At 31.8% G+C, this 22,535-nt stretch overlaps 1 protein-coding gene across 5 annotated transcripts in view; it reads right to left on the bottom strand.

Moving 5' to 3' along the window:
- Positions 1-1,044: 1,044 nt before the first annotated feature.
- LOC111041727 (glutamate-gated chloride channel) overlaps positions 1,045-22,535 on the bottom strand; it is a 39,597-nt gene continuing 18,106 nt past the window's right edge. Inside the window, exons 2-10 of one of the 5 annotated variants that reach the window (XM_022326110.1) lie at positions 21,720-21,804; positions 21,159-21,319; positions 19,385-19,452; positions 12,504-12,573; positions 11,778-11,931; positions 11,609-11,691; positions 11,385-11,519; positions 8,763-9,196; positions 1,045-5,000 (exon numbers count right to left, since the gene is read on the bottom strand). In XM_022326110.1, the coding sequence (XP_022181802.1) occupies positions 4,764-5,000; positions 8,763-9,196; positions 11,385-11,519; positions 11,609-11,691; positions 11,778-11,931; positions 12,504-12,573; positions 19,385-19,452; positions 21,159-21,319; positions 21,720-21,790 (1,413 nt within the window). In that variant the 5' untranslated portion in view covers positions 21,791-21,804 and the 3' untranslated portion in view covers positions 1,045-4,763. Of the gene's footprint in view, positions 5,001-8,762; positions 9,197-11,384; positions 11,520-11,608; positions 11,692-11,777; positions 11,932-12,503; positions 12,574-16,176; positions 16,248-19,384; positions 19,453-21,158; positions 21,320-21,719; positions 21,805-22,535 lie in introns of those variants that run through there. The other 4 variants (XM_022326112.1, XM_022326109.1, XM_022326111.1 and 1 more) reach the window with 4 other exon arrangements.

The raw sequence follows: 22,535 nt of genomic DNA, 5'->3' as shown, positions 1-22,535 counted from the left end.
TTTCCTGTTTTATACTGTAATCCATATATCCTAAAGCAGTCGCAATGAAACAGGATAATATTATATCTTATCCACGTTCAAATGCTGGGGATTCAATGAAACAGTGAGTATGCGTGTTTGATATTATGTTATATAGCAGCAATTTCACAAACGTTTTAAACTTTCCTAACCAGTAAAAGTAATAAAGGTTATAAATGATAACCTACACTTTAGCATTATAATAATAATATACAGGATTGTTTGGAATAATGCGTTAACAACCACTAACGCGTTAACAATAATGCAAATTATGTAAAATAATACCTACCTACCTACACAATGCACTATTATTACTTATTATACCATTACTATTATGTAAAATGCAGATCACCCAAAAGATGTATATTGCATTAAATTGTATGGACAAACGTATTTTATAGAACCATACGACATGGCAATACGTGTATATTATGAAAACATAGGTATTCGAAATAATTTTATAAGACAGTATTATAAATTCTCAATTTTTTTTTACACATATTTTATTTTTCAAGAGAATTTTTTTCAACATCTATAATATTAAAAATTGTAATTCAATAAAATCTTATACAACCTTATACACTAACACATATAAATTAAATATATTTAATATATATATATTATATTAAAACTCGTTATCACTCGTACGTCTAGTAACAACACATTATTGGTATTGATTTCGATTTATATCTTTTCATATTTTGGACAACAATAATGTGATGATCGTTAGTTGTTATTGTATAACACAATAAATTTAATATTATTATATATTTTATTACAATCAAATTTACTTTCCTATTTTTTTATTTTTTCATAAGTACTTAACAATGTTAAAAAAAACATTTTACGCTTTGACTCAGTTATAGAAAGCACCATTACTAAACCGTAAAAATGCGTTTTTATAATAAAATGATTTTGATTTTTACACTCTAGCCAGATTTCATCGATTTCTTTCAGAAATCTTAACCACAATAACGTACCTAACTCAATGCTTACATTTATAACAAAGAATAAATCCAATCGATTAAAAAAAAAAAAACACAAGTATTTGAAACAAACTTACTAAGTACACTAATTGTTTATAATTCTCTCATTTAATTAGCAACCGATTAACCACACGATTACTCTAATACGTGGTTTTTAAAACCATTATGTATCTCGGCAGTAGGATCAAATGACAGTTTTTTTTTTATTACTGTTAAGAATCACTGACACCTCACTTAAAAACTTATCTTTAAATTAATTTACATTGTGCAAAAATATTTTCCGTGTATGGTGCTCACACATCAAGCGGAATTTTCCATCACGAAGATTTTATATTTATTTTATTTTTTCAAATTTCAATTACGACTAATGGCGCCTTTGACTGGGTACATAATGAATGGAGCTCGAGAATTTATATTATAATGATGTAGTAATGAGGTTTCAAAATTTAAAACATAATAGAAAATGTTTTTTTTTTTTGGTATGTTTACCTACATCTGCATCTGAAATTGGCAACGTTAGTACCTATCGAACAGATAATTCTATAATATATTATTATTATGATGAACATGAATAGTTGGGGTGTGGAAACGTTTTTTAGATACGCACTGGAACAATAAATTGACGTTTGAAGTACATTTTATAAAATACCTACCAATATAAACGCAATATCGATTAAGACGATACCAAGCAAATTTTCAGTCCGTTTGAGATATCGTGGTTAGGTTAGATTACTTTTTTTCAACACGGCGTAACCGATATTTACTGTTTGTAATGACTACTTTTATTTATTATTGGAGCTTACTAACGATTATCATAAAAGTGGTTTTATGATTATTGGGATTTTTATAAACTGTAATATTTTTAGTGTGTAGGAATAGTATTTAAAAAGTTGTGTGAGACATTACTCAGATTACTGGATGGTCTATACATTTTTAAGAGTTTTTCTAAATATTCGTTTCAGATTTTAATTTATGTACATATTACATCATAGCCATTAACATAAATCGTAGAAATGAAAATAATTTCAAATATTATCGAAACGAACAAAAACAGTCAGAGTAAGATGTCAGACTTTTAGTTCTTTTCTTGTTTACAGTAATCTAAGTTATCACCACTATGATATAATACTCAATGTCAAATACAGTATATATCATTTAGTGGTCACTGATTTCAATTACTAAAAATGAGATTTTATTTTAAACCAATCGTATTCAACGCTATAATGTTTTAACTATTGGTCAGCGTTACACCCGACATTATGTACAAAACTATTGCATAATATTATATAGTTCCGTGGACCAGTTATTGTTATTAAAAAAAAAAAATCACATTTTTTAGCATTCTTTTCTGGCAACTTTTATATTCACATTATACATTATGATATAGCGTCAAATGTATGTGTCAAACGACACAAATTAATAATATAATATTATCTTATCGTTAAAAATCATAAAAATCGTATATAATATAATATATACACACATTATATATATATATATACATGTATATATACGTATTTATCTTAATTTTAAATTAATTTTAAATTAATATAACCCTATCGAGTATTCGCCTTCGGTCGTGGGCGGGTGTGTTCATAATGTTGTACATCAGACTAAACGGTACAGCGTATTATTCCAGGGGACTTGAAAAGTTTTAATCCGACTTAATGGGATACGCCCTAAGCGTGATAAGACAACGTGAGATGAATCAGATGCAGCTGGGTGTATATCGTTTAATATGACGTCTGTCCTATCCACGCGCGTGTCTTGTATATATAATGTGAGTAAGCAACGTGTACGTTTCTATTTTCAAAAATAGCTTAACCGTGACCATTAGACCATAAAGATGCGATTGTGTAACTGGACATAAATGAATGGCGGACGGAAAAAGACGACAGTCAGTCGTCGTTTGTTTATCTTTGATTTCGTCAACCGAGTTGGTTTTTATGTATTTATAATATATATTATATATATATAGAGAGAGAGAAGAGAAAACAAGAATTAATTAATTGTTAATCGTTTCGAATGACTTGAACATTTTAGTGGAATTACAAAATAAAATGGGATAACTTTTTCTTGCAATCTTATGATAAAATGATTTAATTTGATTTATACGGGAACAGTAAAATGTGTCATAAAGTTTACGAAAAGTTTGAAAAGTCGAGAAAAAATGGAACAGTTTTAAAACACAATTTATTTTATAACAGGACATACAATTAAAGGCAAATTAAATTTGACTTATTCGGGATTGTTTAAGTGTCTTCTTATGTTTTTCGAATTCTGATATATATATATATAACTATGGCTTTAAGTTAATGGTCAAATTCAATAATGATCAGCTTAACGACTATTAGACAAAAGCATTACATATTAATTGGGTTTTAAAGTCATCGAACCGGCAGCGGTTTCGGTCAGAACTTTCCATCTCACCCTGTTTACCATATACGGTATGTCGTCATAGTGGCCTTTGCACATATGAATATCATACAGTCTTGGTGACAATAAAAATAATATATTATTTCACATAAAATATGAGTAATTAACATCCGTGTACGATGTTTAATATCGGATGTCATATTATATGGACTTTCTAGACCGCATCTACCGTAAGTCATGTATTCATTTTTATATAATATTAGCGCAATTATTGTGCTTGGAAAAAAATGCAATTTTAATGTACCTAATAAAAAACGAATATTGAATTGCTATGAAGCACAATTATTAAAACAAAATTATTATTCGTGCAATTCAGAATTGATGAATTATGTGAATTATTTTTAAAATGTCTCTATATTATAATATAGTTTCGATTCGGGATGCGCGCGAACATGGAATAATATTATTTTCTGTGGCGATGATACGTGATGGTGGTAGACATGGCTAAGAACACGAAAAACAGAAGAAAAAACGACATTGAGCGTTTGTAAATAAGGAAGTAAGTAAGTAATTAATTAACTCGAACGGGATAGACGAAACGGACAGAATAATAGTTGCAATTCGTCGGGTTAAGGAAAACGCCGATGGAGTTTTATGTTGATTTCTATGAGGTATAAACATGGTATATTATATGTAAGAAAACTCTCGCTCTTTCGATAAATTAAATTTGGATGGAATCGATTCGTGCGCGTCGGACACGCGAACAGATTTCCCCGACAGATTTCGTATAAGGACCCTGTCTCTTTGTATCTGTCAGGTGTGTAACAAATGAATCAAATGGTTTCGTTTAAAGGTAAAATTGAGCATGGAATGTAGAAAAAAATTACAAAATATCGATTGAGATGGTAATCAATATAATAATGTGGAGTGGACACGTTTTGTTTATTATATAGTTTTCGGGAGATCTGGTTGAGTTTACTATTAATAATAATCATAATAATTGTATTGATGCGAGTAAATGCACTTCGAGTTGAGAGAAGATTTAGACTACACAATGACTACGTATAGAGAGATTCGTGTAAAAAATAAAATAAAAAATACTCGTAAGACCAATGGATATATCAACAGTGATAACAAACAAACAAAAGAAAAAACTAAACGAACCTGCAAAACAGATCGTAATAATGGAAACCGTGGTCTGCTGAAAAACGGAAATCCAAATACACGAAACGCGAGCTCGCGTGTTTTTTATAATAATAATAATAATAATATTATCATGTGCCGTGGAGACAATAACAATAATAATAATAATAATAATAATGATGATAATAATTAAAATAATATAATAATAATACGACGGCGGCGACGGTCTGCGGTTCTGAATTACTTGTCCTCGTCCACGCCCTCGCGGAACAGGTACGTGGACCAGTAGGACATGTTGAACATGGCGAACACCATCGGGAACAGTATGCGGGATATGACGTCGATGCGCTTGGACCTGGTGGGGAACTTGGACATCCACGACTTCCAGCACGAGTTCTTCTCCATGGGCGGCGCCTGGTGGATGATCTGGCTCATCTTGTCCCGGGACATCATCAGCTCGGGACGCATCAGCGGCTTCTGCGGAAACACACGGCGCGCGCGCACCGCGACGGTCGTTAGGACGTCGTTTACGGCGACGGCGGCTGGCCTAGGCGTGCGCGTCAAGAGGGCACAGGCCGTCGGAGGAGGAAAGGGTGGGGGGGGGGGGTACGGTTTGGAATCTTTTTTTTTCTTCTTACAAATCCTTCTCCTCGCGGAGAGCGAAAAAGTTTAAAAAAAAAAAAAACAATTCCAAAAACCGAGTGACGTATACAGCACAGGCGACGTGTTCCGATAGATCGCAATATTATAATGTAAGCGCCATGACAGCGCATGATATGCGAATCGTTTTCTCGCGGAAAAATCGATTTTCGAGATTTTTTAAACCTCCCGAATGATTTCTGAAATAGATTCGAATATGAATATTATTGTAACCGGTATTGACGAATCCCCCTGTATACGTTACTGGTTGTTACAATTTTCCGCTAGAATCGTGTATACATTTCCATTTTCCAGCGGTGTATATAGGTTATATAGTTGTCAACCGAAAGCGGTAAAAATATCATTTTCATATACTTCCAAAGCACTACAATATATATTAAAGAGCTTTCTCAAACTTCAAACGATTGGATGGGGAAATGATGACAAAAAAAAAAAAAAGAACGGTGAATTTAAATTATGCTGTTAAACATTTGAATTTGAGTCATATAGAAGTGTAATGATATTATTCAAGTCTATGAAATAATATAATATTATATAAATATAAATATAGAAATCATAAAAATAATACTGCAAAATATCACAAATTGCTCATCCATATCAGTCGGGTATCGATTGGCTATGCGTCAAAACAAATGAATTAATTCTATGTGACTTCAATTATATATAGTTTCAACTACTACCATATAGTTATACTCTTATATGACACACAAAACCGATTTTGTGACAAAGCTATTCAAATACCAGAAATATGCACAAAATTGCATATGTGCACCCAAATCCAATTGTTTGAAGAAAGATCTGCATGAAAATTATATTATATAATATTTTATCTATGTATAAACGTTTTTTATGGTATCACATTATTTTTTATTGAATTGTGCAATGAGTATACTAAAGGGAATTGGCCGTAATCTCGTTTAGCGGAAACGAGTGACGCTGGAAAAGGAAAAGGTATGATTTTAGCGGAAACAAGGGTTATGTCCATGTACCAGTAGCGCACCCAGGAATTTTTTTTGTCGAGAAAACCATTTCATATTTTATTTGTTAAACCCTACACACCGCGTAGACGTTAAATAACAAATACCAAAATGTTCGATTCAAATTAAATTTAAAGAATACAGCAACATCATTGCAGTGTGTAAAATAAATACCTACAACCTAACCTTATTAGTGAATTTTAAAATAATTCACTGGTTTTTTTTGTTTGAAAAAATTGTCGGAAATCGTCTCGACCTGAAGTTAGATAATATAATTTCGGGGATGGTTCGAGCATTGAAGCCAAGGCTTTCCCTCTGGGCGCGCAACTGTAATATGTAATATTATAATATGTACCTATACATAATAATATTATAATTTCGAAATACCGTATACATTAAATCAAATAATATATATAATACGAATGCACATAAAAGTACGTATTCGTCATTGATACGGTTGATTTAAAAAAAAAAAAATTTAAAAAAAAAACATTCGGGCTAGTGCCAAGCTTTCGCATTAACCGTGTACGGACAGTTCCCGTGCGACATTCGCGCTCTCTGTCCAGATTCTCGTCGTACTGGAAAATGTGGTTGGCCAAATATTGCAGTCGGTTCGTACATTATTTTTTATTACAAAATTATGTGCCAGTGTATACGCGTATCGAGAAATTGGTTTTTTTTTTTAAATTAAAAATTTCCACGTAATTTAAGACATATCGAGAGGAGGCGGTGTTATGTCGCCCGAGAAACTGTTCACCTAAAGGATGCAGACCATGCGGATAATGCAAACATTGATTCCCAGCTTTTCATTTGAAAATAAATAATGAAAAATGCGTTAGTAAACAAATTAATAATATAGTCAAAGAACTAAAATCAAATTATACTTGAATAAAATTAAATGATTACAGGTACAACGAAATACTGTAGCATCGGTAAATGCATAAATAAACAGTTCGAAAATGTTAAGAGTTAAAAATTTCGTGAGGTGGATTTGGATTCGGGAGCAAATAAATAATAAAATAGAACTCAATAAGTGCACTACAATATGTTTCTAAACTCGAACTATTTAACAACCGACAGCTTATTATATTATTATCGTGTTAAGTATTATTGTATTATTGTGTTTTGAGGGTGTTTTTTTTTTTAATCCAACTGATTGTTTCTATGTTCATCAATAGGTTGACCCAATCAGTATAAGAAGAAAAAAAACGTTTAATGAAATGCTATTGTTGAAATATTTTATTTGAACAATTAGTATGATGTGTTCCGTTGTACATATAGTGTTTGGTAATAAAAATATCAGAAAATCAATACCATAATGTTTCAATCAACCATAGGGCGAATTTTATCCACTTTGAAGAGTAAATACACAATTAATGTATTGGCAAATATTTAATATTACAATATATTAGAACATAGTAGAATAGAACGAAACGAAATATTTTTATTTTGCTTTGTTGCTATATGTTTTTCAGTATTACGAAAATCGCGTGTTGATTTACTTGGCTGGTAGAAATTATTTTTGATTTATAATCAATATGCACACAATATTGAGATGATTTTTTCAAAATTGGACATTCATTATTTAAAAAATATACATTATCTTTCACGCAATTATAGCATTTTATATTGTGCCCTTCTTTGAGAGTGTTAAATGGCTATATCAACGAAAAAGGTGAAAAATGTTCGTTTAACGTTCGACACACTTGTAAGTAAACCTATTCATTACATTTTTGTATTTCGTTTCAGTCGACGAAATCTTTAATAGACTGTCGATTAAAATGTAAAGTCGATACAGATTTCACCAATAATGGTCATATAAGGGGATATGGATAAAAAATGAGAATAATATAAAATATTAATAACTGCGAGTGTTGAATTTTACGTAACCAAATGTCGAGGAAAGTTTATATTTTTTGAAATAATATTATGCGCGTTTACCGCTAAAATAATCACTTTGTAGTTTGCATATTATATTATGTACCTTGAACAGGGAAAGAGATGAATAATTATTTACTTGCAGTACTCACGAAAAAGACATGGCGTGTGTGTCGAACGACTGCGGAATTTAAGTGGTATCCAAACATTCGGGGGTTGTAGTGACTTGTGGTAGTTGTGGTGGTGAGGTGGAGGAAGAGTGTTAGCAAATACGGGGAGATTATTTAAGACTGAATAATTGCGGAATGCGTTTGTTAATCTTCAAGAGTTTGCGTGCGTGTGGGTGTGTGTGTGCGTGTGTGGGTGTTTGAATCTAAAACCAACGAAAGTAACTGGTCCGTGGTACGATAAAACAATAACGACGAGTCGAAACAAAATTAGTAATAATAATTCGTCAATTAAATATAATAATAGTAATAATAATAATAATAATAATAATAATAATAATAATGTAATTATATGTCGCTATTACGTTGTATATAAAAATAATAATATTATGGTATGTGTGTGGAAGTAAAACGAAACGAAAATTAAAAAAATAAAGTAAGTAGGTACAAAAAGTATAAAAAAAAAAAAAAAACGAAAAACGATAAGAATGAAAAAGCTGGAAAGTAAATGAAGCGCTTCGAACGAACCGGGTTCTCCGCGCTCGGTCAATGCTCACCGTACTATTCGACCTCACCATATTGAACGAGTTCGGGCCGTCCTCGTAGTCGCCGACGTCCATGGACACGGTGCGCTCCAGGTCGCACTTTTTGCTCATGTCGTCCCTGTGCGTGTCCGACCGGGACGCGTAGTTGACCAGCGCGAACTCGAGCAGGGCGCCGAACACGAACGTCAGGCACACGCCCGTCCACACGTCGATGGCCTTGGTGTAGGACACGGGCGGCAGGGACGCGTTGATGCCGGACGTCTGCGTGGCCATCGTCAGCAGCGTGGTGACGCCCAGCGACACGCGCGCGGGCACAGCGCTCTGGTCCAGCCAGAACGACACCCACGACACGATCACCAACATGCAGCACGGTATGTAGATCTGGATCAGGTAGTAACTGAACTCCCGCTTGAACAGCAGGTCCACTTTCAAGCAGCTGTATTCTCCTGCCACGCATCACACAACAATGACAATAACAACAACATACAGGCGCCGCTGCACGATCGCGTGTACCCGCCACACGCAGTCGCGCGCACAACGCGATTTGTTCTCGAACGGACTTTGTTCGGCGGACTTTGTCAATGACGACGTGCATGCCCGCCTAACCCGAGCACGACGTGTGAGGGTGGGTGCGAGGATACCCGCGCCATACGTTTTCGTGTGTTTTTATCTAAGCACCCCGTGCGCTGGGGCTCGATTTCAACTTCGGGGGTGATGCTGAACTGCTATAAATGCCATCATAAGTTTTCAAGTCTATATATTATAGTCCTATGTGCTCGTGGATTACGCGCAACGAGCGGGTCGGAGAAACTGACACCCCCCCCCCCCCATACCCATATCATTCGCAATAATCATATTTAATAATGCTTTTGTTCCGTATATACACTACAGTGTATACATATTATTACATTATACCTGTGATGTGTTTGTATAAAATAAGAATTAATTAACCACGTATACAATAAATGGCATAAATTACCGACACCGAGGGTGCTGATTTCAAAACTGGAAAGGGAGCTAAGCACACCCAACTTTACATGTACCTGTTTATGCAGAGTATCTTAAAAGATTTAGCGGATCCGCATATTAAATATTACAGGGTACAGGGTAATATTCCACCAAGCGCATCCCATGTACATCCCCATTTTTTCCTTTGGTAATGGTTTTTTTTCATAATTCTGAACTTTTAGAATTTTTAAAAACGATACTTTAAAATTCTTGAGATTCTATATTATACTACGTCTTATAAGGAGTGGCGAGATACAAACTTTGTCCAAGTTGTTAAACGCTGACCTATCTAATCCAAAATTCATTTTCATATTTTCGGAAAAATTACTAGCTAAATAATTTACAGTAGAAAAGTGAGTTCTCATTTTGAAAAACAGAAGTTTATATCTCCAAGGGACACTCCTTTAGAAGTACGAAAAATCTCGAGAATTTGAAACTATTTTTTTTAGTCTTATTCAATATTTTAGATTTAATCTACATAAATAATTTATTTTGAATCAGATTTTGAATAACTACGGTGTTGGAGGAAAAACAGAATGAGCATGTCTGGCGAATCTCCCTGTATAATATATTATAGCGAGCTCCAAACCCAAGATCATGATAAAATGTTTTGATTGGGGTGAGTACCAAAATTTTTAGACAGAATATTTATATCCGTAGTCATAAATATTTTTTATCTTTTTTCCACCAGAATCATATTACGACGTATCTGTAATGTATTGGCATTGACTAAAGTTAGAATTCGTATCGTCATTGGATTATCATTTTTTACATCGAATCTCAAGTTTTTGTAGGTACAGTAGGGTTGATGAAACTTATCTGCAGCCAGGCTTAAAGGGTAGTGCTGCAGGGAATTAATTCTCGTTTCGGAGTTCGAGTTTATAGGAAATCCGAGTATACATATTTCATTAAATTACCGTAATTAATTATTGTATTGTGCTGTTCAAGTTTTAATCAAATCCGATTATCTGAATTATGAATAAGACGAGAATATAAATAGATGATATCGTAAGAGTCATCACTTACGATGGTCCCGTGTAAGTACTATTTTATTCATGATAATTGTAATAATATTGTTTAATTTACTAGAATATTATCTATTGGATTATAAGATTTAAGGGGTGTTCATTAAAATAATGTATTTTTTACTGTTCGTAGCTTGAGTGATTCAGTCATCATAAACATAACATTTATTTTTGAATGTTAAAACTGTATAATACACAGTAGGTACCCTTATAGCTATCCAATTTTAAAAATACTTAAAATATTATTTTTTTGCCACAAAAAGCAATCAACTTTTAAATCGCATGTTACGTGATGTACGTGAGATAAAATATTAAAATATGTAAATTTGGACGTGCAAAAATGCATGTATGGCATAATATAGGTTCATAAATAAAATAAAAACCCTGTTTTTTCGGGGTTACGATGCTATTCTTACATTACATTTAACTATTGCGTAATGTGTATAAAAGTACAATATAATATACATATTTTGTTAGTTTCGAGAACACGGTGGGTATGTGTAAATAATTTGAAGTCTTATAAAATTACGCTGATATTAAAATATAATATGCATTTAATTACCTATATTGTTTTCGACGTAAAATAAAAAGTGTGACTAACCTGTGTTAGTTTTGCTGTTACAGTAATCCGTGAGAAATTTTTCTAAAGTGAATCTAGGCAAGTGCAAATTTTTTACCACTTGCACTGGATCACCTTCTTTCCATAAAAATACTAAATCGTCAGTCGTCCAGCCGTCTAGGAAAACATTTAAAAACGTGTGAGTTCGTTGTTGAAATCATTTAATAACTATATGACATTAAACTATAATTATTATATTGACTTACAGCTGACCATTCGGAGTGAACACGTTTGACGATCCAGTGGATATAATTTGAGATTCATTGGACACGATAGAGTAAGAGATATTCTAAATCATAATAATAATGATTAATGACAACATCAAGTTGCAATAATTGTCTACTTATTATTCAACCGATTAATATTTATGCTAACCTTATACTGTACAAGACTAATCCATTGGGGAATATCCTGATGTACACGTTCGGCATAATTATATTGTGGAAATGACCTTCCTTCTCGTTAGAAAAGAACAAGTCGGGCATCCACACTCTGTTGGCTTCAGTCAAAGTTAAGTATTTCATTTTACCTATCCAAACAACAGGAAACATTAGTTTGTTTGTGCGCTTTATACCAGTTGATGAGTGAAAATTAAATAATTTAACACGTCAGCGTTGACTGTGACTCTCGATTTCGTCGTAAGGATTTCGCGGATGTCAACAAAAGGTAAATAGAGGTACCTATAATTATTGTGACGTTCTCACTATCCTGCAGCAGAACACATTTTCGAAGATTTTGGTTCTTCTTTGAAAACTGTTGTCGATAATTGAGTTTTCCCGAACTATACGCTACCCAGTTATATACAACACACCCACGAACACTATATCCTTCGGGGTGCAGACGTGAGAATGTAAAAAAAAATTGGGTCATTGTGTTCGAAACGGGAACGCGTGAAAAATACATATTAGTATGTACATAGGTAGTATATGGGTGTATAATATATTATATCACATAGGGTCCGGTTGAGCGCGGTGAGGGGTGGTGGGTGGGTGTAGGTACTTCACTGGTAAACTTGAATACGGACGCGAGCGCCCAAGTTACGTCGGGTGGGTGGCTCCTCGAGTACGCTTTTAGTAAGCAAAGTGATTTCCATGTATTTACCGTTGTAATCGTTAAATTTTAGCCTCTCGTCCATCCATTGTTCACGGAACGTCAGTTGCACACTGTACTCCTAACACACAAAACACACGTTTAGAAATATATCACATGTACAGCTCACGAATATAACACACACACATATATATATATATTGTATTATTATATACACGTTATTATATAATATTTAATAATAACGACGAAATACATTCGTGGCCGGGGGAACGAGGCATTTCAGCTGCTGGGAGACCCTTGTGCTAGTAGTCCGAAAACAATATATAATACGCCTTTGTGCACGATGTGTGTCGCACGCCGACACGTCGGAACACGAATTAGACACACACTTGCCGCACAGGGTCGGCGTCAAGTGTTCGAATTACTTGGGGTATGGCCACTTTGGAACAAGTTGCGTGATGTAGTTGTAATTCGCTTCTAAAAACGCGGTGAGACGGGCAAAAAATTATTTTTTGAAATTTAATAACGACATATTATCGTAATGAAAAATTATTGGCGTGTCATCGGGGTCCGCGAGTGTTAACCTTGTACGACAAGTATTTTGGGAATACGGACTGCGCAGAACGTCAAGTCGAAAAGGTATTTTAAAAAAAAAAATGTACATTTTGTTCTCGTAGACTACTACTATATTATTATATCAGTTTCTGTTCGTAAAATATATTGATTTACAAATACCACGACGGCTACAGTGTTGGAAGAGTCGCTTACGAGAAAAAAAAAACCAAAAATTGTTTATGACAAGTTCAAGAACTGTAGTCGAGTCTCGTTAACTCGAACCCCAAGACCAACCTCCAAGTTGGATACAACATAATTAAAAACTTTTGTGTTTTTGCGTTTTATTCCTGAAATATATATTATATACTTATAAGTACTTCCGAGGGCCAAGTAAAACTCTGAGTTATGAAGGTTTTCGAGTTATCGCGCCTTACTTTAGTTACTCTTTTAAACTATTATATATTGAAAGGCTTAAATGCATGTAAATATACACAGAGGACACTTAAGTCCTCCAAGACCGCGATTTCATTGCCGTTCTCTCCAACACTGCGTTATTGATATCGTTGTTTAACCACTACTCACACGCATATCATATATAATAATATGTGTACAGAGTGTCTCGCTGTGTCCGTCCTCGTATACGTATCCATCCGACTACAGTAGTATTCTTCTTTTAGCCTCCTGCCGAACCCGAAGACCTATATAATATAACTGTTTGAACACTTGACACGACAATTGATAAAAGTAGAACTCTTTTAGATGTCCAAATAATCAAATATGGTTTACATGCTCGACGAATTGGCTTTTATTCTATAGATTCTCATCGAGAAACGCAAATATGTATATGCCTACGATATTATATTGTGTTTTCCTACGTATCAAAGAGGACGAGAAGTACGTTACGGGTACGTACGGCGAGACACCCTGTATAATAATAATAATAATAATAATATGCACATTAGTCGGAACGATGAACAATATATTTTACGGATCTACGCGCTCTACCTCCTACACCTATATCACACTCCCCCGGCCGCGAAAGGAAACGCGCGCGAGCGATCGGTGTCCCATATACAGCGCATATCATATTATTATAATAATATTATTTGTATTATTGTGTTGCATATCATTATAATAACAATGTGTCGTATACAGGACTCCTGTTAGGTCACTCGACCCCTCGATTACCGGGCGAATCGCGAGATCGTCCGTGTCCGGCGATTCGCCCGGAATCTGAGCGTTTCGGGGACAAAAAAAAAAAAAAATCAAATCACATATTATCATATATAACATCATATATTTTTCAAATAAAACAAATAACGCACAAATACAACAATAAAGTGGCATGCGTGTGTGTGTGTGTGTCTGTGTGTGTGTGTGTGTGTGCGTGTACACAGAGACCAAAAAATGCAATAAATATTGGCCTCCGGCCGTGTGTGTACGACCGTCGTCCGTATCGTTGCAACGGCAAAATGCAGGTGGAAACGAGCGGTTGTTTTTTTGTCTGTGTGACGCGTGTGAGGTGGGATACTACGATACATATACGGAAGCGTAATAACAACGATATTATTCATACGTACGTGCAAGCATGTAGCGGATTGTATATAATATTTTTTTTTCAAAAATAAAGCATGCAAAATAAAACGAGTTATCGAACAAAATCGTCATAGATACACATCTGAGGCACAGAAAGTTACAGATTAAAAAACAGTGAGGCAGGTGACAGTCATAATGTATAATAATAACAATAATAATAATAATAATCATCAAAATAAACGCATTTCAAAAAAAAAAAAAAGAAAACCAACAAAAGCATTTTTAATCTTTTTTTTTCTCATGAATTATTAACATCCGACATAGTACGTCAAAGGTTATAGGAATTTTTTTCGTTTTGATTTGTTTTTTTTTTTTTATTATTATTCACCACAAAACCCAGCAATTTCCTAAAAGCACCGAATGTTTTCCGCACACGTGTAAAATCCCCCGTTATTTTAGTTATTTGCTCATTGCGGGAGTTCGTTCGACCGTTATTTGGTGTTTGGTATACCTACACATTTTGGAAGTATGTAATGTTAATACGGTATCAATGGTGTGTCAGTGGGCTGAACAAAATATTACAATACTGTTGTACAGGGAAACTGACTGGTCACTTAGGTACTAATAATTCCAATAAACTTTTAGAACGAGTTGGATACGGAAATTTAAATATTGCAAGCCCTATTAAATAGATAACTTAATTCAGTGTTTTGTTATTATTATTTCCCTTCGCAATGTTATATGCCATAGTAATAACTGTACTATCTTTTGTTTTTCCCAGAAAAGTTATATAATGTTTATTTAATATATTTTTGAAACATAAAACTTTTTGAAACAAATACTGCTTTAAAAGTGCCCTAATAAATTAAATTAAAAAAGTGCACACAAATTGCTTAATTCTTTATTTCTACAACAATAGTTTTGAACTTTATAAGTTTTTATAAAAGTATAAAAGTAAAATAACTTAGCATGATATTATATTATGTATTATATAATATATAAGTATTTATATATATACATACATATATGTATATGTCAATACAATATACACTATTGAGTTAATTCAATATATAATATATATATTTATATAAATATATATATATTAGTATATGTTGATGTATGATTGTATGTATTTATATACAAGACACAAAATTCCTAAATACACACACCATTTCAATGCATTATTTAACAAAAAATAAATTAAAATAAAATAAAACAAGTTATGAGTTCAGAATAATCAATATTTAAAATGAAAAAAAAAATACTTGTAGAATTTGGTTTAAAAAACACATCTTGTCCAACAGAAAATAATAAACGTGTAGAGAAAACTATCATTTTGAATTATGTGTCAGGTACTGTATGTGTATAATAAATAGTGGAATATATATAAATAGTGGAATAATTAGTCGGATCTCAATTGATTATTGTGCGTCAGACGAGCAGATCTCAGGACTTAGTTGGATTATGATTACGTGATCCTGTTGGTCAAGACATATGCCTACGGCCACGAAAACAAAAACATAAAATCCGCAAATAAATTGGGCGCAATCTCACAACAGAAAACCAAATAATAATATTTCATAAAAACAAAATAAATCCAATAAAAATTATTTAAGGCCATCACCCGACTCACCATTTTGTAATCATCAATTCTGCTGATGGACCGTACCAACATGTTGACATACACAATGCAGGGAGAGTCGCCTGCGGGATACAATAAAGACCGACAAAATATAGTCAGCGGTTAGAAAAAACAAATCAGCATACTACATGTTACATTATTTCAAGAGAAAATAATATTCAAATAAATAAAAAATCAAAATCAAAAAAATAAAATCAAGAGTAACCTAAATAACATCGCGGGAAGTACTATGTATAACTTTTTTAAGAAAAAATTCTAGCGCTATTCATTAGGCCATTCACTATAATATTATAACATTATCCTTTACGGATTTGAATTGTACAGGGTGTGCGATGGACGTCAGATGCATACATTACTCATGGGAAATTGTTTGCGTATAAATTAAAGTAAGTGACCCTGATGTTAAAATTGGTATTCGGGCTATTTGGAGGTGGTAATTATACAATGCATTATAGATAATTCTTATGTGTGTGTATAATCATAATTGTTAATTACTTAAAACGAAACACATTTGATTAAGGTGTGTGGTCTGTAATTATTTCCTCATTATTAGTATAAGTTATTATGTATACGGTATATCTACTACTAAAACGATGGTACTATTTATAACATTTTCGGTTTTGTTTATACAGAGAAATAAAAACTATTGTACTGTCGTTAGTGTGCACTGCTATGAGTTTTCCCGGGATATTTCTGTAATTCAGTATCAAAATGATTAAAGGTGGTCTTTAGTGGAAATGGAGGAAACTTGGAAAGTTTTTTTTTTAAAGTTCACGAGGACAGCGTGACAAATTGTTTTTAATTGAGAACCGAATAAGTTTTAAAAATAAATAGTAAAATTCTTCAGTGTAGTTATTGAATTTAAAAGGTCACAAGATGTCATCTACATTGGTAAATAGAAAGTTAAATTTGTTTTGTTATGATTTAACATTATAATTAATTGCAAAGCGGAAATGGAAGCAAAACCAATTCGTACGAACATAATTGTATTTATGTATTTATGTTAAGAAAATATTGTGAAATCAGTGAAACACGAATATTTTAAGTATTGTTTACCAATTACCAGATTTTAATTTCAGTTACTTAGTGATTTGGTAATATTTAAATTTCATAATCAACTATTTATTTTTTTCAAATTTGTATAAAATTGTTGGGTTTAAACGAAATTTGTGTAACTATCTAAAATGTAAAGCAAAAAAAAAAAATATGAAAATGCACGTGACTTATTTCATTAAACTTTTGGGACACGCGATAAGTTAAAATACTCGGATATTCGGATAAATAATTACAATAAGGTGAACTTCATATTTTATTCACGCAGCAAACTAAAATATGTTTAAAAGCAATAGGATTTTTTCAATCGAATACAATCATTGTTTAAATCTATACTCGTAAATCAAAAATAAATGTTTATACATCGTAACAAATGAAGTGGAAGGTGTCCCCTAAAATTAATAACTGAACAAAAGTGTCACTGGATTGAAGGAGGGCATCATTGAACACTGGTGGAGTATAAAAAAAAATGTAATAAAGTATTTTTTCGACATAATTCATCATTTTAAAGAGGATGTTTTATTAAATTACTCGACAACTGAAGAAGACGCTTATATAATAGCTTGAAAGGAAATAAGTGAGTTGAAAGTTTAATGAACCATTTTAAATTTAAAAAAATGTTTTACAGAAAAATTAGCACTGATTTATTCTATAAAAGTTTTAAAATCACGCATAATATAAATCAATCATATTTATTTTGATAGGATGGTAATAATCGTGTTATTGGATTATGAAAGTATAAGACTATATATTTTTTAAGGTTTAGCAGGTTTATTTATTTGTAATACATATACAACTTACTAGTATTTGATAAATTTCTAATTGATTTATAAAGTGACGAAAGATGGTTTGAAATTGATGGTTAGTACTATGAGTATAATTTCAAAAAGCCACAAGAATATGTGTAAGTATTGTTTTTATGTTAGTTTAGTGCATGTTATACATACAACTGTCTACGTGTGATCAAATTAATGTATAAAGTTTCTCGATACAACTGAAGGTTGTTTAATTTAAAAAAATGTATACTTAGGATATTTCGACGACAAGTCTCACTGGAACATGATTACCTAAGACAATTAATTTAAACCAGAATAAAAAAAAAGTTTTAAACCAGTCTTGGAGTCTTACGGCGATCGCAGGTGTTTAGAACTTTAGACTAGACCATAATGTTGAATCGTCGAATCTATTACAATATTATACAAATACCTAGTAAATGCAACGACCATGGTCCATGGCATATGTGTTATTGTACGTATTGTTATCGTATTATGTTTTTCGATCTAATACACGTTACATCGCTATAATATAGCTCTAAATATATAATATATATATATGCATCGAATAAGAGTAAAATAGTATAATAATATTATAATTTTATATTATGACGTATACTGTCAAACCTAAATCAACGTATAATTATATAGTATACATTAATTAGGTATACTATTATTTATATTGCTTACATTAGCGTTACTAATACCTACGAATATTCTATAGCGCCTATCTAAAATCGACCCTTTGGGTACTCTGCAAGATTATCATTATAACATTATAGATATATATATAATAATATACAATATAAGGCAGTAATTATATAATAATTTTAATAATATTAAGTGAATTCTGTCAATTAAGTCAACAAGCGTACAATTTAGTCCAGCAATAATTCTATGTTGTTATATTATCATTAATTTTTTTCTAAGTGTAGGTATAGTTAGTAGTCATATTATGTTACGCACCCCGGAAAAAGCTCTTTGTCAATTTATTGGTATGAAAACCGCGTGTTTATGTGCGTTTTACAGGATAGGTTGTCATTTTTTCGTTCTTAAAATATTTTATATATAACAGGTTTTATTATTTATTTTATACACAATCATTCCATGTAATGTACAAAAATAAAAAAAACTGCTATGAATGCAAAATAAAACGTTCATCAAGAGCGGGTGAAAGATTCAGGAAATATAATATTGTTATAGTATATAATATATAGCGGACGGGACCATCTACAAATATATTATCGATAACGTTTACGTTAACAATAAAATGTAGAATATATTTTTCTCTAAGTATAAATATATAAAACAACAAAAAATTGCGTTTGTTTTCGCTCAAAATACCAGCATCCAACCTAGACAAGATGACTTACCATCTTGTTGTCACTTATTGTCATGATACTTCTCACAAATAGGTTTATGTGCACGATTGTTGGGCCATCTAGGGAGTTATAAAATATTTTAAATATATTTATATATATATTATTTGTTAATTGTTATCGTTCAAAATACAATAAATTTGATAATTTCTGCAAATATGACGGTTTATAAGATATTATTATAATATATTGGTCGCATTCTTCCCTAAGACGCAATGTCACATAATTGTGTTATTATTAATCTTGTAAAACACTGCACACATTAAGCACACCTCAATGATTATTGAATTATTTAAGAAGAATACACCATTATTAATATTCATCGAGCGTAGCGAAGAGAGTGTTGAAAAGTTTTGAGCAAAAATCCAAATTTAAACACATATATATATTTAAAACATTTTTGTGTACGAAATAATAATAATAATATATAACAATATATAATATATACTAAAAAAACATATTATCTTCTTTGAAAAAGTTTAACCCTTTTTGTGTTAAAATTGTCCAAACGAAAACGCATTTGTTATTATAATTAGTATTAAAAAAATAAACATTAATATTAATTGGAAAAATAATTCTGTACATTTCCAGAACGCGATAAAGTAGTATTGGCTATTTTTAAATATGATGGCATTGAAATATTGAATGGATTAACTGTAATACTGTTTATTAAATATTCCCAGTATAAATTAAATGTAAATGAAAAAAACTGTTATTTTTATACTAGCGATATAAAATTTACAAAATTGATTAAATGGATTTTTGCTCAAGTGTATATTAAATTTAAAAAAATGTGTAATGACTGTAGGTATAACCGCAATTGTCAATCATATAGCTTGTAAATAAAAAAACGAACTTATTAAAAGATTGCTGATTAAACGATAAAAGAAATAAAATATCAAGTGCTAAATGTAAGAACATGATGAAACCCTGCAATAGGCAATAAATATAAAAGAGTTGTACGTAGTGCGGATAATAGTGCATAAAATGTTGATAAACCGTAATAAATGGTTAAAAAATAATTGTGACATATTTCGTTGATAGAAACAATTGAAAATTGAGTGAACCAATGTGCTTAACCGATTTGACTTACCATTTCTTTGTCACTAATTTTCTCGACGTTTCGTAGCATTAAATCTATTTTAACAATAACCGGGCCATCTAGGAATTATTATTAAGAGTACTGATTTTATATGTTTGTTACCAAATATTATTATTTCGATACAATTAAATAAACGAAATATTATTAAAATTAACATTTTTGCTGGTTGTTACAACTAGCTGAAGGCCCACACAGACAATGCAAAAATGAGTGGCCACTTGAAAATTAAAAGTTAAATCCTGCTCCCATATATGCAGGCATCGTAATATAACACAAAAGGGGATTTGGCACTATGCACAAGTACTCATAGAATTTTTCAGTTTGGCGAAAAGCCTAAAGCACTTCGAGTATTTAAACAAAAAATAAAACTTTGAAGGGAAAATTAAAAAAAAAGTAATAATGAAGAAAAAATAAGGTGTCGCTTTTATGGTAAACCCACAAGATTAAATCAATCTCTTCCTCCCTTTAATGTTTTACAAATATTGTTGATATCAAGAGATTATTGTTTGATATAAAATCATTTCCACGTAGTTTTAATAATGTTGATTTCATAAAACATACATAAAAAAATAAAAAGTAAATGAACATAATGAATTGTTTTGGTCGTGAGCATGTAACAATTTTTCATTTTTATACAAAACGATATAATTTTTTATGGTATTTTACCTGTGCCATTAACTCCTGATGGACGGATCCTAGCATCGTAGCTTCCTGGACCTAAAATTTGATCAAGAACCTCTTTTTCTTTGTGCCTATAGTTAACTTTTGGTACGCATCTGTGTTGAGAATTTCCATTATAATTACACCCATCATCGTCAATTCGAGTGCTGTAATAAAAATACGATTTTTTTTTACAAAATAATAAATATTATACATTTTACTGGATAAATTTAATCCAAGATTATTTATCCGTAAAACTGTTATTTAAACACGTTATCGTTAGGTATTGATTATTACATTATATTATAGACTATAGTTGATTACAATTTACAATTAACATTCGTTTTACTTCATAATTTTAAATTTAAGTTTAGTTATCATATTATATATAGATAAATAAATCTAAATATAATAAAATTTATTTTTGTGATGATAATTGATAGATTCAATAAATATCGAATTTTCGCCTTTGATATAATATTAATTTTAAACTCAAATCAAGTAGAATTCGTGGAACTATTGATCAATGTCATGATTAATATTTGCTTATAGACAAAAGTTACTTACCAACAATATTGAGCAAAGTGCGCAAACAAAAATACCATCAAGAACGACGGCCACTCCTTGAAACTAGCCATTCTCTGCAGTAACCCTGAAACAAAAGCAAACACCAAAATTATTTTCAATTGCTTATAGTACACGTTTTGCATACACATATGGGCACAGATAATAATAGCAGGGAGTTGATCGCATTTCCATCAGGTGCAATACGTATGAAAAATGTGTCGATTTTATGAGTACAAAGTTTGATTAATCAGTAACCACTATTGGCAGGTGGAGGTATACCTACCATACCCAACTAAATATTATAATAATATGACGGGATGGTGCCGCCCGTCCTATATTCTGACGCATTATAATATATTATTTTATTCAAGTGCAGGTTCGTGAATCACGGCGATTTACCGAAAACCGCGTACACGGTTTAGGTCTGGTCGTGTGCTTGTAATATATATATATATTTACGCTATTATTATGTTTAAGCGGCACAATGACCATTACAATACCTATATAATAATTATTGTCTATAGTCGGGACAACTACGTCATGTAATCTCGAAGGGACAATCTCGCGTACAATATGGTGCAATATAGGTTCTGTGTTGTGCACTCGTACGTGGGATTGGACGATTGGTATTATGTTATAGCGTTGATTTTATTATCTGAAGACATGTAACGATATTGAATACAATTTATTATATAATATCATTATTGTTATTGTGCATGTAAGCATGTGGAGCACTATTACACGCATGCACCACCGTTCACGGTTGTGTTACGTCGGTTTAATATTATTATATTTTTGAAAAAAAAACAAAAATTT

The sequence above is a fragment of the Myzus persicae genome, unplaced genomic scaffold (assembly GCF_001856785.1).
Source record: "Myzus persicae strain clone G006 unplaced genomic scaffold, MPER_G0061.0, whole genome shotgun sequence".
Taxonomy (NCBI): domain Eukaryota; kingdom Metazoa; phylum Arthropoda; class Insecta; order Hemiptera; family Aphididae; genus Myzus; species Myzus persicae.
The sequence above is the reverse complement of the archived record's forward strand: the minus strand, read 5'-3'. Positions and strand labels throughout refer to the sequence as shown.